The sequence below is a fragment of the Cibotium barometz genome, chromosome 9 (assembly GCF_041138505.1).
Source record: "Cibotium barometz isolate CiBa-2024 chromosome 9, ASM4113850v1, whole genome shotgun sequence".
In the NCBI taxonomy this organism is placed as follows: domain Eukaryota; kingdom Viridiplantae; phylum Streptophyta; class Polypodiopsida; order Cyatheales; family Cibotiaceae; genus Cibotium; species Cibotium barometz.
In genome coordinates, this window is record NC_141054.1 from 1,642,335 (window position 1) to 1,659,536 (window position 17,202).

The following is a 17,202-nucleotide window of genomic DNA, read 5'->3' on the forward strand; positions in this document are numbered from 1 at the left end:
ATGAGAATAACCCTTTTGTAATAAAAAAATTCCTTTATGCGTAAAGCTATGCATAAAAATCAAATTTAATAAGAATAACACTTTTGTAATAAAAAAATTCCTTTATGCATCTTTCTATGCATAAAAATCCAATTTAATAAGAATAACACTTTTGTAATAAAAAAATTTCCTTTATGCATCTTTCTATGCATAAAAATCCAATTTAATAAGAATAACACTTTTGTATTAAAAAAATTTCCTTTATGCATCTTTCTATGCATAAAAATCAAATTTAATAAGAATAAGACTTTTGTAATAAAAAAATTTCTTTATGCATCTTTCTATGCATAAAAATCTAATTTAAAACACTTTTGTAATTAAAAAATTTACTTTACGCATCTTTCTATGCATAAAAATCAAATTTAATAAGAATAACACTTTTGTAATAAAAAAATTTGTTTATGCATCTTTCTATGCATAAAAATCCAATTTAATAAGAGTAACACTTTTGTAATTAAAAAAATCCTTTATGCATCTTTCTATGCATAAAAAATAAATTTAATAAGAATAACACTTTTGTAATAAAAAGAATTCCTTTATGCATCTTTCTATGCATAAAAATCAAATTTAATAAGAATAACACTTTTGTAATAAAAAAATCCTTTATGCATCTTTCTATGCATAAAAATCCAATTTAATAAGAATAACACTTTTGTAATAAACAAATTTCCTTTATGCATCTTTCTATGCATAAAAATCAAATTTAATAAGAATAACACTTTTGTAATAAAAATTTTTCTTTTTGCATCTTTCTATGCATAAAATTCAAATTTAATAATTAATATCAGTGATATCCATGCATATTCATAGGTGAATATGCATGGATATCAGTGATATCCATGCATATTCATAGGTGAATATGTACATGGTGTATTTAGAATATTTCTTTTAGATACAAAAATGGTGAGAATTACTCTTTTGGAATAACACAAAAACAAACTTTCTTTTTCACAAAATTTTGGAAAATTTTGCCATAACCTCCTTTGTATGGCTGACCATTTCTCATTTTTATCTATCTCCACTTATCCCAATTTAGAATTATAGAACTCTAATCTACACAATTTTCTAAATTCAAGAGAGTAAACAATAAGAAGAGTTTAATTAATCACTTAGTTAATCTTTCTAGGATTAAGAAGGGTTGGAATGTAAAGAAGAGAAGAGGGTGGCCTTTTCATCAAAGGCATAGCATTTGAATCTAATTCAATCAATTACAAAACATGAAAAATCAAGAAAACCATAGATTTTTTATTAAAAATTATAAACTAGTGACCACCAATTCACTTTGGAGAGGATTAGGCCCAAAACAATTGAATTATTGAATTATTAAAAAATTCAATATATATGGCTCAGGAGGACAAGAGTATAGTAACACTGCATAAACACCATTAAGCTTTTACAAAGGGGGAGGCTTCTATTTATAGGAAAAAGTGAGCCTCTAACCAAGCAAACTGATTCTAGAATTTTCCAAATCAGTTTGGTCAATTTTGACCATTTTTGGGTCAGTTCAGCTTACTTTTTGGATCTAGTTTTGAATTAGGAGAGAGGAGAGATGAAAATATCTCATTTTATTAATTAAAAATTCGGCCCAAGGTAATGATGAGAAAAAGGCACCTACTTCATGAGGGGAGATCCCCACACTGAGGTGTCAAAATTCAATTTTTAAATTGTTTTCTTTGGTCCTTAGTCCACTCTTCATCTTATGTGAGCATTTACTCATTTTTGGGGGGTTTTTCTTTTATTCTTCAATTTATCTCCTCCCTACATTTGGATTAATCTTATTGGTCCATAGAAACCTTAATTGGACCATAATCCAAAAAATTTTAAAAATCTGGACCCTTAGGCTAAGGTCCTTTATACCTATTTTCAATGAATTCCAATTGCACATTGGAAATTCCTTTTTGAATTTTTGTTTCAGGGGAAACCATTTTAAACACTAGGAGGATTTTTATATCCAAAAATATCTCAATTTTTAATTACCTCCCTTTAGACATTTTCTCTCTCGAGGCCAAAACAGGGTAAAACAGGATCTTTCTTTTATTTCAGAGGGGAATAATTATAAGATCAGAAGGGGAGGTTCTTATACCTGCACACCTCAAAAGCTGGAGGGAAGAATCTTATAGTCTTAGAGACACCCCCACAACCATACTAACCAGGCTGGGCTCTGTAGAACTTGTAATTGCAGATGAAACAAGTACAGTTGGTACTGCACACACCACCATCTTCTATCACACTTGCTTGTGCCATCGATCAAGAGCAGAGATGCCCTTCCTACGGTGTCATTTCCAAACTAAGCTGCACTAGGGTAGATACAGCAAATGCCAAATCCAACTATAAAAACTGGCAAAACAAGCATATCTCTAGACACTTCAGAAACTGGCAAAGTATCCACATGGCTCTCAGACCTCTGAGCCTCGCTTGATTCAACAGTCCCAGCAGCACAGGTGAAATAGTATTGAGCAATGCCGCAGAGCAGATGTATGTTTCCTTCCCCTTCACTGTGAACTACTGTCTGTGTGAGTGGTGCCACACCAGAAACTACCAGTGTTACTTCAGCCCACTGATAGAGAAAGGTCCTAAGAAATGGCAAAAAGGCGCATAGAAACCAGGAAATTGGGCTCCACAGGAAATGATATCTGCAAAATCTATCCTACTTTAGAATTTACTGCTACTCCCCTTGCAACCTACGCTGCACAAACTCGTTGTGCTTCAAAGCAAATCCTGTCCTTTAGTACTCGGGCCCAAGAAACAGCGCCATATTTAGCTGACTTCAAGAAATTCATAACCCTCATAGAGATAGGGTAGGTCTTGGCTTGCAACCAAATGGCTTCTCTGCTGAGAACCACCTATAATAGTCCCTAACTCCTGGATTGGTGTAGCCAGACAATTTATGCTCTCCTAACTCTTGGCCCGAACTCGACCTCCATCTCTTGTGTGCGATCACCGTTTGGATGGCACCATCTCCAAAGGCAATGAAAGACATTCCTAGATAAGCTGCACAATCAGCTCTTTGACTTCACCATTAATTTCCACCATGTCACTGCCCTGAAGTTGCTGCAACAACCAATATGCGATAGGATGCATTGGCACTCCTCGTGCGAGTGACCAATGGAGGTTTGCAAAAACCCTCATACACATGTCCTACAGCCAAGCATCATTAATGGGTAGCTCAAGGTTCTGAATGGGAGTCAACATCAGAAATTGCGCCAAGGCCATCATGCTTGCAGACAATCAGAGAACTTGCAAAATGCTCAAAGAAGCAAGAAGGTATGCGAACGCAAAAGTGAAAATCCAAAAATAGAATTTTCCCCTTTGCATGCAACAACTTGCACAACGGACCACATCCGCATATGCACACCTTTTCTCAAACTTCGGGCAAAAGCTAAGATTGTATCTTTCTCCTCATTATTTGTTAAAGAGATTATCATGAAAGAGAAACGGGTATTGAATGGGCGCTGTCACATAATAATGCCACAACTGGAACCCATTAACTGGAGAGGATAGAACTTCACCTTGTAAGTTCGCCACCAAAAAGGATGAAGTTGTCCCACAAGGAGCATATATCCAGAAAGGATGAAGTTGCCCCACAAGGAGCATATATCCAGAAAGGACCGGACCATCGCAGCTTCATCTTGTCTTTGGCAACTTTCCCATGCGAGTATTAAACACCAAAACTAACTGCCCTTTTTGAAAAATCTTTTTCTTTGAGCGCCGATCCACCTAACACTTCCTCCGATTCTAGAGTTCCTGCGCCCAGTAAAAACTCTGCAGCCGATCATCTAATGAGCTCAAGAATTCCAGTCGATATGCTAAGGACTCTGCTCTGGCAGCAGTTTATCTTGCACCGTAATCCGCAAACTCGGCACAACAAACTCAACCGGTATGATAGCCTCCATGCCAAAAGCCAGCTTGAAAAAGGGGTTAATCCAGTTGCCACCTTGTAAGCTGTGCGGTACGCCTAAAGGGGGCTGACAGGAGCTTAACATCCCAATCCTTCTGATGCTTGCTTTGAGCTTCGTTAGAATGCACACAATTTGCTTATTGGATGATTCAGCCAATCCATTAGCTTGCGGGCGGCGGATAGTAGGGGGATGACTTCTTGTGAAGAATCAAATAAAATCCTGTCGTTCGCCTGATCACTTTACTAATAAAATGACCCCCTCGATCACTGACTAGCTCCAGTGGACAACCAAAAGAGTGAATACATCCCTGTATAGACACTTTGCCCACACTGAAAGAACAGAGTTATCCCACAATGCCCAAGCTTCCACCCACTTAGTGCAGTAATCTGTTGTTGTCAGAATATACCGGTTTCTTGTCTTTGTCCCGCTACGGGTTTAAAAGGCCCAATGAAATCCAAACCCCACCTCTAAAAAGGCTCAAGTGGCAATATCTAGTGTAAGGGCATGCGGTCTCTCTGTGAGACGGCTGGCCCAAACTCTGGCACACATCACATTTGCACACGAATTGCTACGCATCAAAATAAACTATTGGCCACAAGCTAGCTTGGAACACTTTGCCTCCAGTAATCTTCCCCGAAAAATGCCCTCCCGAGACTCCGTAATGTGCTTCCCCCCCACAACACGGCCTCCTGATCTTGCGGTAGTACACACCGCAAAAAAAGGAAAGACTCCGCAATGCGAGCCGCCTCTGCTAATCCTTCGTCAAATGAGTTGGCATAGCACCTGTAGAAAAAAAACAAAACATTTCCTCTTACCATGTCCAAGGTACGAAAAGAGGCAGAACCGTATCAGGAACTGCATCCGCTTCATTTGAAACAACAAAAAGCGATGCATCCGAAAGCTTGTCATCCACTCCTGTAGCTTGTTCTCTCCCAAATCCAGTCTAGGAAGATAATCTGCTACTATGTGCTGCGATCTTGGTCGATCAATGACTTCAAAGTCAAACTCCTGCAGAGTAACAACATCCACCTTGCCAATCTTCCGGTTAAATTCTGTTGCCGTACCAGGTAAAGCAACGCAGAATGGTCCACATGGAAATAAAACCTTCTCCCCAAAAGATAATGCCGAAACTTCTTTACTAAATAGATCATGCCTAAGCACTCTCGCTCTGTTACAAAATAATTCTTCTTTGGGCGAGAGGATAATCTATGGCTTGCATAATAAACAGGTCAGAACCAGCCAATAGCACTCTGCTCTTGCATTAACACACTACCCCAATGGCTATATTCGAAGCATCCACAAAGACGTGAAGATACTTCTCCCAATCAGGCGGCATCATAACTGGTGCACGGGATAGTTGTATCTTCAACCTTCAATATGCCAAATCACATTCTTCTGTCCAAGAAAATTATTTGCGGTCCACATGAGCCACCACATTTAGTGGAATCGCCAAATGCGCCAAAAATCGCAAGTGTCGCCCAAGCCACCGAATTCGACCGAGAGACCGCATACACTCCTTTGGATTTATAGGTGCTGGAGATTGCATCACAGCCGCCACCTTATCAGGATCCACAACAATGCCTTCTTGTGATATAATGTGCCCCATTAGCTTCCCATTCCGAACTGCAAAGGCACATTTCAATGGATTTAAACTGAAAGATACCTCCCGGCATTTCCGAAAACACAGTCGTCGCAGATGTTCCAAATGCTGAATAGAGGTCCCAAACATACTGAGATCATCCAGAAAGACCCGCATGAAGGCTGTCAAGAATGGCCCAAAAATTTTTGCATATCCCATTGAAAGGTACCCGGAGCATTCCTCAAGCCAAACCACATCATTGTACACACAAACACGCCCCAAGCTATGATGAATGCTATCTTAGCTTGGTCCTCTAGTGCCATCCAAATCTAATTGTAGCCACTAAACCCATCAAGAAATGAATACATCTCATGTCCTGCCACATCATCCAAGATGGTATCCATGTATGGCAAGGGAAAAGGATCTGGAACAGTAGCTGCATTAAGTTTCTTGTAATCTACACAGATGCGTATCTTCTTATTCTTCTTGGAAACGATCATGATCGGAGAAATCCACTCCGGATTCTCTATTGGAGCAATGAACCCAACCTACAAGAGATGATTCAGCTCATTATCCTGCTTAGCAACATGCGGATTCATTCTGTATCACTGTTGTCTACTGGAAGGAATTACATCCGAGGATGCAATGCTGATAAAACTTAGGATCTAGGCCCTTCATGTCTAAGTAGTTCCATGCAAAGACATCCATAAATTCTGTCAAAAGATCCACCAGATTCTCCTGAAATCCAGCAAACTACTGACTTTCACTGGTTTGGATTCCTTATCTTTTCCTAGAAAGACTGTTTCCAGAGCATCTTCTTCGACTCGGGTAACTTTGCTCATTTGCGCCTCAAAAACTCTTTCTTGTTCCAAAATATCTTTCAGATCACCATCTGGGGAATAACCATCCGAATCGAGAAACGGCTCCCTAAGAATCTTCTCTAGAATAGGAGCCACCACACAGAGTGGAACCAAATCCGCATTAGCCCACAAAAATTGCTCCTCTTCATCTTTGTCCAAGCCTTCAGCCATATTTACTATTTTTGTAATCATTGGCCAGACTGCCACTGCTCAGCTGACGGCGCTCCCATAATGAGAACTTCACTTTTTTTTGACCCCGCCGATTGTGTTCCCAATTGTGCCACACCTTGGCCTCCGGCGTGCAACCATGGATGGCCCAACAAAAGATTGTATTCTTGATTGGATTCTTCCATATTGAGAACCACAAAAAGACATCACAAATGGAATTCCCACAACTTCAATCACTGTTCCCTTCAAAATGCCAAGAGGACAAACTCGCGACGCTGGGGTCAGCCATCTGCACCAAAAATGGTGCCAGTTCCCAATCCAACCAACCCATCTTCTCACAAGCCAATTGCGTTGCAATATTGACACTCGCACCACCATCAATAAAAAGAACTTGATCAATGACAGTCCCATGATAAACCACCAAAATCTCCGGAATGCGTGTGTCTGTCTCGGAACATCAAGGACTGGTTCTTCCTAAGCTTCGACCGCAGCCACTGCGGGGGACACCATACCTAGATCAGCTAGTTGCTAATAGGGACTGGTGAAAATTTGAAACTAGCTTCAGCAATTGTCCCAACTTAATCTGAAGTGGTACTTGCAAGAGTTCATCCCAGTCATTTCCTTCTTATTGCAGCCCTGCTGCTGGCAATGTAGATTCTTCCGCACCTGCGGACTGCTTTTGGACGACTCAGAAGAGTCCGCAATCAGTGTAACACTTTCCCGAAAATGAACCACATTTGAGGTTTTCTCAACTTCAGTTTTGGGTAGTTGCTCCTTTACCCAAGATGTAGCTTGATGTCGCACTTCTTCCTGTGTTGGCCAATCAATGCTAGCCTATTCTGCTCTTTGAAGTTGAGGCCGACTCTTCTTTCTAGTGTGACTCAACCACACAAACATCTGGATCTCCCTGCTCCCCGCAAGGGACTCAATTTGAACCATAGACACACTTGGTTGCTTCCCTTGCTGCCTTTTCTTGTCTCTCTGCCTTCCTGCGATCATACTCCTGCGCCTCTGGGCACTCCGATCGCCAATGCCCTTCCTCTATTCAAAATAAACAGATGCACGGTCAATCGCCGCCTCGACCACCCCAACCACTGCCTCCTCCTCGACCCTGTCCTCCACTAGAGTAGCCATAAGCATTATCCGAGCTTCTCACTGTTTGAGCAAATGCCACCGCAAGATCTTTTTCCTCTTTATCCTTCCATTGAATGAAGCCTCTAGCTCGTTGGCCCCTCCCATCATAATAGAAATCACTAGTATTATGAGAATTAGAAGTACAAATGGCACACTATTTCTCATTTAGTGCACACTCCGTATAGCAAGATGACCTAGATTGTGGGACGTCGAGCACCAGACCTCAACAACTTAGCAGCCAAGGATTCCCCAAACACTGTCGTGCTGACCTTCCCGCCCTTGTGGGTCTTCTTGGTCGCTTTCACTGGTTCGGCCTCCGAATTTTCGCTACCACTGTTAGAAGAAGCTTCATCTGGACTCTCCTCATCCGAATCTTCAGAGCTACTATGCTTCTTCCCATAAGATGAGATTTTTCCTGACTTCTTTTTAGATTTTTGCCTATTGGGCAGCGTGTCTTTGTCCTCCAGGGATTCTTCGACCAAGATTTCCCCCAAAATCACATCTGGAGGCACCGTGGCAACCTTATCCACAATCATCCATAATCGCTAAAGGTGTACAGAGATCCTTAGACAAGCCCTTGAGAAAATAGTCATTGAGCACCTCCTGTGCTGGATGTTGATTTTGAGGGACCCGCTGCAACATGACCCAAAATAGAGCTGTGCATAATCCTCCAATATGCGGTTGCCCTACTTGAGCACACACAGTGTTTCCAAATTCTGGGCGATGATCTTTTCTACACGAAAGCGCTGCAAGAACATCATCCTCACCGCATCATCAAAAGTCTGAAAATGATCCACGGGGTATTCTGCCAACCATCAGGAAGCCTTCCCACTCAGAGTGGACTCGAACACATATTCCGTATGTAATTGATCCAGTGGGGGTGGCACATTGAGATTGTATGTCTTCTCAAACTACCAAATGTGAGCATCCGGATTCTCAAAAGATTTCCCGTGAAACTTTGCATACTTAATATGTCTATGCGGTTGGGTCATCGGTTGTGCTGGGGGAACTACCATTGGTGGGGCTGTGTTGGTCCCGAGAATAGCTACCGAACCGCTAGTTGATGAACTCGGGGGATTGCCGGGGATTGACGCACTCGTGTGTGTGAGTCTAATGACAATTTTAATTATGGGTGTGTGAGTTCACACTAACTCCATAGGTCTAGTGGACAGGCGGAAGGAAGGGTAGACCCATGGGATTGGATAGGGCTAGGTTGAGTCTATAGAGTTGGTCTAAGTAGAAAAGGATGAAACACCAGAAAGTGGGTGCCAAGTATGGACTTGAGCTCATGGGTAGTTTTCATAATGAAACCAAATTATATATTAGAAGGAGTTAAATCATGGAGAATAACTTATCTAAGAAGTCATGAAAAGCATAGAGAAGCTGCCTTTATAATCGAGGACTCAAGACATCATGTTGAGCTTTGGGAAGCCGCTCAATGTGACCTGCTTGTGATAATTATGAAGGGAATACCCAGCTACCTGACCAATGGCTTGATGATAGTAGGGTGAGAATTTGTGATGTATGACCATGAATTCACTCTGCCAAGAACTTGATTACATCATTGATACACTGGGTTTTCTTATTGCTTACTAGTTTGAGTAGACACCCAAATCTAGTAATTATGTTCTTGTAAAGGAATTTGGTTGTTGCCCTTGCATCAAGCTTTTGGGTTGAACAAGACTCTACCCACTTGTTATAATAGTCTATGGCAGTGATGATAAATCCCGCTTGATTACCCTGAGCTGCTAGACTAATTGGTCCAACAAAGTCAATACCCACTTCTCAAATGGTTGAAGACACACTGTAAAACACATGGGTATTTTATCACAATTGTGAACACACCATCAAATCACTGATATTCATGACAATCTCTTACAAACTCGGTCGCATCTCCAAAAAAGTGGGCCACCACAATCTTGCCAGTAGAACATTTTTGGTGGTGGTCTGCTAAGAAATGTCCACCAGATACCCCAAAGTGGGCTTGCATATTTAAATTCTTGAGGACAACACCTCGTGATCCCATCTTTGCCCAACTTGTACCATTGCCCCATAATCAAGTAAGGGGGTTGCCTTTTTTATAAGCTATCGTGGTCTCTCTTGTGATATAGAGGTCCTTCTTGGGCAAATCCATCAGCCAAATAATGGGCTATCTCTTCGGCCCATTCCGTAACAACACATAATTTGAAGAGCAGAGCATCGGGAGTTCGTTCTCTACTCGAACAGGTGGTTCTTCTCCACCATCGGAGATGTGTGACAAGTCAGAGTGCACATGATACTGGCCTTTCCACATGGTCACACCGTGAAATCAAACTCTAAAAGGATTAAGAAACATTGGGTAATCCTTCCCATGGCACAAGGCTTATTGACCAGGTAAAGAAGAGCCTGATGGTCTATGACGTATATGAATGAGATGCATTCTTCTCCACACTTGTGCATCACCTTGGAGTGCTAAAGGCGTATGACTAAGTGAGCAAGAGTTTTATCAGAAAGGTATGTGGAGAGATATTAAGAAATTTGTGATAGAATGTTCTTCATACCAAAGGAACAAGGATAGTCATCAACTACCCGGTGGTCTACTACATCCTCTACCTATTCTAGATTAGAAGTGGACCTGCATCTTTTTGGATTTTATTACGGGGCTTCCTAAGGCTAAGCATATATGCAATCAAATATTTATGATGGCTCAAAAGTTTACCAAAGAAGTTCAATTCATTGCTTCCAAGGTCACATATGGAGCATCTCAAATTGGAACAATTCATTGCTTCCCAATGAATTTGCTGTCTCTCCAAGCCAAGCCAGATGTAGACCATAGACGATAAGTTATTGTAGTAGTTTTGAGCTATATATAGGCCAAGACGATGGAGCAGTAGACAGCAGTCCTCACTGATGATGATGATCACCTGAGAAGCCTTAATGTGCTCTTGTTGGATGATGCTCTGTAGAGTCACCTTTTAAGTGCTGCTCTTGTTGGATGATGCTCTGTAGAGTCACCTTTTAAGTGCTGCTCTAATGGTGGCTCTATGGAGTTGCATTTAAACGTCCCTCACCAAATTGCAAACGAGAGACACGATGCAATTACGTTGCTCCTTTGCCAAGGTCCCTCCTATCAGTGCTCGAAAAAAAAAGTATTTTTGATACGCTTAGAAAACCTCCTAAATAAGAAGGTATATAATTGTGTTACATAGACGTGGAAGGTACTTTAAGGTTTCAGATTAATTTAACGATTACAAAACCTTCAAATTCATTTTCAAAAGTTTCATAGTGTATTTCAAAAGAAAAAAAACCAAAACATTTGAAGGAATATTTAGAAGAAAAAAGATAAAGATTTCTCATTGATATCATCTTGGTGCATTTTACAATGAATTCGATGAACAAAAGAGTTTTTTTTGTTGAAAATAGCCATCATCTTCAGTTGCTCTATGAAAGTGAACATCTTTGCATCATCCTCAAATATTGCAATCCTTAGTTGTCGGGACATCATTCTCCACCTAGCATATGAATCATAAAAGTTTAATTTTACAATTATTATTGCTTACTTAAATCTTAAATTAAGACGAGAATCAAGGGAAATTCTCATCTGACATCGAGAGACTCAAGGGACTAGAGCGTGCCAGAAACAGGAAGTTGAGGTGCTACCCATGCATTGAGAAGGCTCCCCTAGCCAATGAGAAGCCTATGGTTCCATTCTCGGAGTCGTTGGGGGTACACACTCCTGCTTCCGGTATGGGCAATGTACAGGAAATGGATGCTCAGCTTGCGATGTTCAATGACGGCGCTGAAGTAGTAAGTCTATCGGCACCACAGCTAGTGGCATGAAGACTACAGCTAGCATAGCGCCAAGCTGAGCCGCTGACGCACGCTGACGTTGTTCAGGCCACTGAGCTAGGGCACACACGCGTACGTGTAGGGCAGGTTAAGGCACCGCTACTCACAATCGAGAGCTTAGGGAAGAACACGCTAAACTCTAATTCACCTCTACTAAGAGAGCGCAAGCTATGTAGAGAGAGAACTAGCAAGAGAGTTGCACAGTGCAATTGCATATTTATGGAATTTTGGATCAAAACAATTACCTTCAAAGTTTAAAGCTTAGACGACTCTAAAATCTGAACTTGGAAGTTGGATCTCATCATCTCTACTTTCATCAACACATACGTATTACCCATTCGTAGTCTGGTCTCCACCAACATTGAGGCTTTGAAGTTTGAGCACGAACTCCTACAAAGAAAGACTCATGGGCATTAGGTTGATGAGAACTTAGAAGCAGTAAAAGCGAAGGTATTCCAGGCTCCAAGTCCCAACAGTGAGCGGGAAACTTGAAAGTTAGAAAGGGGTTCAAACTTCGAAGTTCAAACTTCTAAACTTGAGCGGGAGCCTAGAGGAGATTGAAACAAAATGGAAAGTACGATTTTGTGAAACTCAAGGAATAATGAAAATGAATTTATAACTTTTTTTGCTACACGTATAACGGTCATAACAAGTTACAATGGTACTATAATAATATCTATTTTTGTATGTATATAATATTATATTATATATAATCTACTATTTAAAAACCCTTTGTTTTTTAAGATTCGATTGAGATCCCTTTGTCTTTTAGTTAAGATAGGTAATAAACCTGTGAATCATTAGTTACAAGGTTAAAAACTTTCAAAGTACTTTGGGTCGCAGGTTTTTATTAACTTTTGAAAAAAATATTAGAAAGTAAAAATAAAAATCTAAAGGTGGGATACACTATACCCAGGTTTTTCTTGAGCACTGGTCCCTATACTCAAGGGGGGGGGAAGGTCCATCTCCCATGTTGCAAGAGTGCTTTTAAAGTTTTGTGTAAGTCACCTTTTTTAGCATAGGATAATACGATGTGGTGGGGCTGTTGATGTCAGAGAAACTGCCATTGATGCTCTTCCCAAAGACCTCTTGATAAGCATCATGGTGGCTTTAAACCCAACAACCACATAACTAGTATCTGTTGTCAGTCTCACCATCTCTTAATCACATCATTCTCATCCTGTTATGAGGTGTGAAACCCCTCATAAGTCATTGACCCTATCTTCACTTTGTCGAGTGGTAAAATAGTACTCTAAAATAGGTTGAAATTCTAAAACAACTTGTAGAAGTCTTGCACTTGGTAAATCACCCGAATTTGTACCATATGAACTACGTTTGCATCATGTGTTTGTAGGTTAGGGAACCCTATGGTGTATGATGCACAATGGCTCACACCCGTGGACTAGGTTCCATTCCCAGCATGCAGGGCCATACTTGCAAACACAGTTGTTAGCAAGCTAACTTTCTAAATTTCTACACTTGAAATTGTTAAGCTCGCACACTCTTGCATTAGCTATTCATCAACATGCTCTCTGCATAACATTGATATCTAGATTTGTAATAAAATAGCATGCTATACGTTTTTTATGAAAAATGTACTAAAATGTTATAATCCACAATGTGTGCTTGCAAACACTATTTTCTCAACACTTTTCTTACTATCTTTACTTGTGCAGTACATCAAGATTCACAATAATATGTGTAGATTTGTACTATTCCAATAGATTTGTAATCTTTGTCCAACTTCTTTGCAAGAAAGTGACGAGATTAGAAAGATTTTAATCAAGAATCACTTAGTGTTGCTGTTTTGTATCAAGATTTAATTTTTGGCACAATAAACTTTGCATAATTTGTAAAGTGCTCTGTTTTGCACTGTCTATAGATCTGGAACAAACAGAACAGTACTCTACACTATAATCTTTAATTCTACACTTATCTTGAAATAGATCTTCACTGTTCTTCAACTCTACACTTATCTTGAAATAGATCTTCACTGTTCTTCAACTCTACACAACAAATGTAATTATATTCTATAAACTTTCTTGAAACTGTACCAAGATTCTGTACACTTTCTTGAAATCGCACCAAGATTTCACACTATTTGCAATCTGTCTCCAATTTCTTTGATAATTAGCACCTTTCCTGATAAGTCTTTCACCAAACCTTTCCTGATAAATCTTTCACCAAAATTACACAACAACTAAGACTCTCCCCAACAATGCAAGAAACTCAAAGGAAAATGTAAATGATAGCAAGAAACTAGGGTTTGTGTGAAGATTTGATGAAAATAGACTCTAATTCATGCATAATTTCTTCAAATTCAAGAAAATCAAGAAGATTTTCAAGAACATCAAGAAATGCAAGAAAATCAAGAAAATGCATTTTGAAAACTCTAGAAACCCTTGATCCAAGAATGATTAACACTTATCATGATCAAGAAAATGTATTATGAAAATTGAATTAAGAATAATCTAAAATTATTAATCTTCTAATCCCTCCCAAAAAAGGGATCTAAGCCAAGAGCTCTGATACAAATTGAAATGGAGTTATTATAAATCTGAGATATGAGATAATCACTATGGATTAATATAAGATTAAGGAGAAATCTAATACAAAGAGCCATGATACCTAAGTGATTTAGTCTCACCAAAGGATGAAATTTACCTTCCATAAGCCAAGGTATGAAAGCCATGAGGCTCCAAGAGTCAAGATGACCAAATATCATAATATGTCCAAAAGATACAGTAGTGGCCCGTGAGACCCCTTTTATACTTGGGCCCATGACCATGGTCCTAGACCTAAGCTAAAGCCCCCTTTTATACTTGAGCCCATGATTATGGTCCTAAAGTTGTAGCTTCATTACATGTATAGACCATCAAGCTCTTCTCTACTTGGTCAATAAGCCTTGTGCCATGGTGGGAAGGATAACCCAATGGTTCTTAATCCTTTTAGAGTTTGATTTCACAGCATGAACATGAAGAAATGCTCACAACATGCACATGCTAACTTGTCGTGCATTCCCAATAGAGAAGAACCGCCAATTGGAGTAGAGGACAAACTTCCTCATGCCCCACTCTTTAGACTCTACCTTGTTCTAGAATGGGCCAAAGAGATATCCCATTATATGGCTAATGGATTTTCCCAAGAGAGACCCCTCAATCACGAGACAAAGCACGACGGCTTATCAAAAAGGAAACCCCCCCTTACCCGATTGTGAGTCAACTGTACAAGATGGGATCATGAGGCGTAGTCCTAAAGAATTTAAATACGTAAACATCCTCCAGCGAACCCACTCGTCCGAGTCGTCCGAGGGTAACTGGTGGACATTTCTTAGCAGACACCGCCACAAAATAAGTTATGCTTGCAAGATTGTGGAGGCCCACTTTATTTGGAGATGCGGCCAAAGTTTGTAAAAATTTATGATGAATGTCAATGATTTGTTGGCATGTTCACAATTGTTATAAAATATCCATGTGTCCTTTAGTGTCTCTTCAACCATTTAAGAAGTGGGTATGGACTTTGGTAGACCGAATAGTCTAGTAGCTTGAGATACTCAAGCGTGACTTATCATCGCTGCCCCATAGACTATTGTAACAAGTGGGTAGAGGTTTGTGTGACCCAAAAGGTTGATGCAAGGGCAACAACGAAATTCCTTAACAACAACATAATTACTAGATTTGGGTGTCTACTCGAACTAGTAAGCAACAGGGAAACCCAATGTATCCAATGATGTAATCAAGTTTCTACAGAGTGAATTCATGGTCATACATCGTAAATTCTCACCCTACTATCACCAAGCCAATAGTCAGGCAGCAGTGAGATATTCCCTTCATAATTATCACAAGTAGGTCACATCAAGTAGGTCTCCGAAGCTCAACATGATGTCTTGAGTCCTATGAAGGCAATTTCTCTATCCTTTTCATAACTTCTAAGATAATTTAATCTTCCTCCAAGATGACCCACACAAGTGGAGAAGAAAGTATCTCATAAAGAACCTTAGGTATTTTAAAAATGAAGTGGAAACAAGATATACTCTATCATTGTATCATAAGAGGTTATTGTGAAGCTTATAACAAAGAATATCTTCATGAGATCACCTTAGTGTAATTTCCTATAAATATGGACAACGCAGCGGAAGTAGCACATCTTGCGCGGGGCAGGGTCCCACACTCGCCGGGGCCTCGCCCACGGATATCCGGATAGGTGACTAATTCCTTGATTCTTCCAAACTGAACCCGAAAAAACTTCTCTTGCCCGAAAAGCATGGGCGATTCCACCAAGATAACTTTTCCCTAACGTAGTCAAAAGCCTTAACTAACTGAGCTCATCTGACCGAACCCGTAAGTCCTATAGTCAGATCAAGGAAAAAGATTGTACTTGGATCATAGAGACCAACGCTTTTTTCCTCATTGAGAGGCTCAACCGTTGATTCTTTTCCATAGAACAATTTTTTTGTCCGGGATTTACTTCATCTATCGAACTAAACAGAAATTGAGTCTCGATTTACGGATCCATCAGTCCAGCCTACCCCATCTAGTTCCATGGGTTAGTAGCCAACCGCCCAGCCAACCACTGTAGTGATGGGATCCAATTAGGAATTTGGTTAGGTTTTGTCTCAGGGAAAAGAGTTCCCAGGCCCCCTAGCCGGAAGTTCATGCAAACATAAAACTAGTCACACCACACACCCAATATGAAATTGCCTTTTTCTCAACATCAGCTAACTTTAAAACAATCCTTTAATGAAACCATTATGTCACTGATAACAATCCTCAAAATCTCTGGTTGAATCCATATTTCCAATCATTCATTCATCGGTGTACTTATGGCATCATTGGCAACCAAAACGCTCACCACTTGTTCACTCAGGGGCCTTTTCAATAGTTCCTAGCTCATAGTACCCGGCAATATTTTCACATATAAAAGTCAAGATGGAATCCTCGTTGAAGATCAGCAAGATCAATCAACAGATCCATATAAGAGAGCCATGGACTCATCCGTTGAGGACCAGCAAGGTCAATCAACCAGATCCATAAACAACTCTTACTCCTTGTTCCAATATCTTCCACGATGCACGCTGGGTATCTTCGGCGACCTAGAGCCCGAGCACCATATGGTCAGCACCCTCTAGGATCCTTTGAAGGTCACCTAGCGCTTCACTCATAGGCCGCTTCCTTGGTCCCTCATCCACCGTACTGGAAGCTCACCATTTAAATCGAACCGAGGCTGGTCAAGACCTCAGCCGACCTTGCTACACGAGACGTCCTCCATTGACTCTCCGTCAGCAGTTGCAACTTTACCAGTTAGGTCTCCACGACCTTAATCACAAGACGGTCAAAATGCTTCCCCAGCATTCTTGACATAAAACAGTCATTTACAAACAGGTCATAAATACAGTTTCTATAATAAACTCACGTCTTTCCAGATTGTTCCACATCAATCCATATTACTTAACCCAATTCCAAATCATATGTGTATCCATTCTTGACCAGATACATCATTTTCCATTCCATCACACCAGATTCATTCACTTCACATAACATCCATTCTTATCTTTCTTAATTTACATTACGTCTCATCACATCCATTTCTCATTACATCTCATTCGTTCACATCTTATATTATTCATTCACATTCTGATTCACATGACATCTCATCTCATCCATTCGCTCATATCGACTTCATATCCATTCACATA

General features: G+C 40.2%; 1 protein-coding gene across 1 annotated transcript; it reads right to left on the reverse strand.

The window, feature by feature from the left end:
• Window positions 1-3,845: 3,845 nt before the first annotated feature.
• Window positions 3,846-5,694, reverse strand: LOC147635149 (uncharacterized). Its single transcript, XM_086803249.1, has 5 exons — window positions 5,444-5,694; window positions 5,212-5,308; window positions 4,783-5,042; window positions 4,650-4,721; window positions 3,846-3,981 (listed from the first exon to the last, which is right to left on the reverse strand). The coding sequence occupies exons 1-5, from the start codon at window positions 5,692-5,694 to the stop codon at window positions 3,846-3,848; spliced, it is 816 nt and encodes a 271-aa protein (XP_086659375.1).
• Between the last annotated feature and the right edge of the window lie 11,508 nt (window positions 5,695-17,202).

Excerpts from the sequence above, each read along its gene's own strand:
- LOC147635149 (XM_086803249.1), bottom strand. The coding sequence starts at position 5,694 with ATGCGGGTCTTTCTGGATGATCTCAGTATGTTTGGGACCTCTATTCAG. Across the intron at positions 5,309-5,443 it reads AATCCAAAGGAGTGTATGCG|GTTGAAGATACAACTATCCC; the intron begins GTCTCTCGGTCG and ends GGCATATTGAAG. Across the intron at positions 3,982-4,649 it reads GAGTCTTTCCTTTTTTTGCG|CTTACAAGGTGGCAACTGGA; the intron begins GTGTGTACTACC and ends CGTACCGCACAG.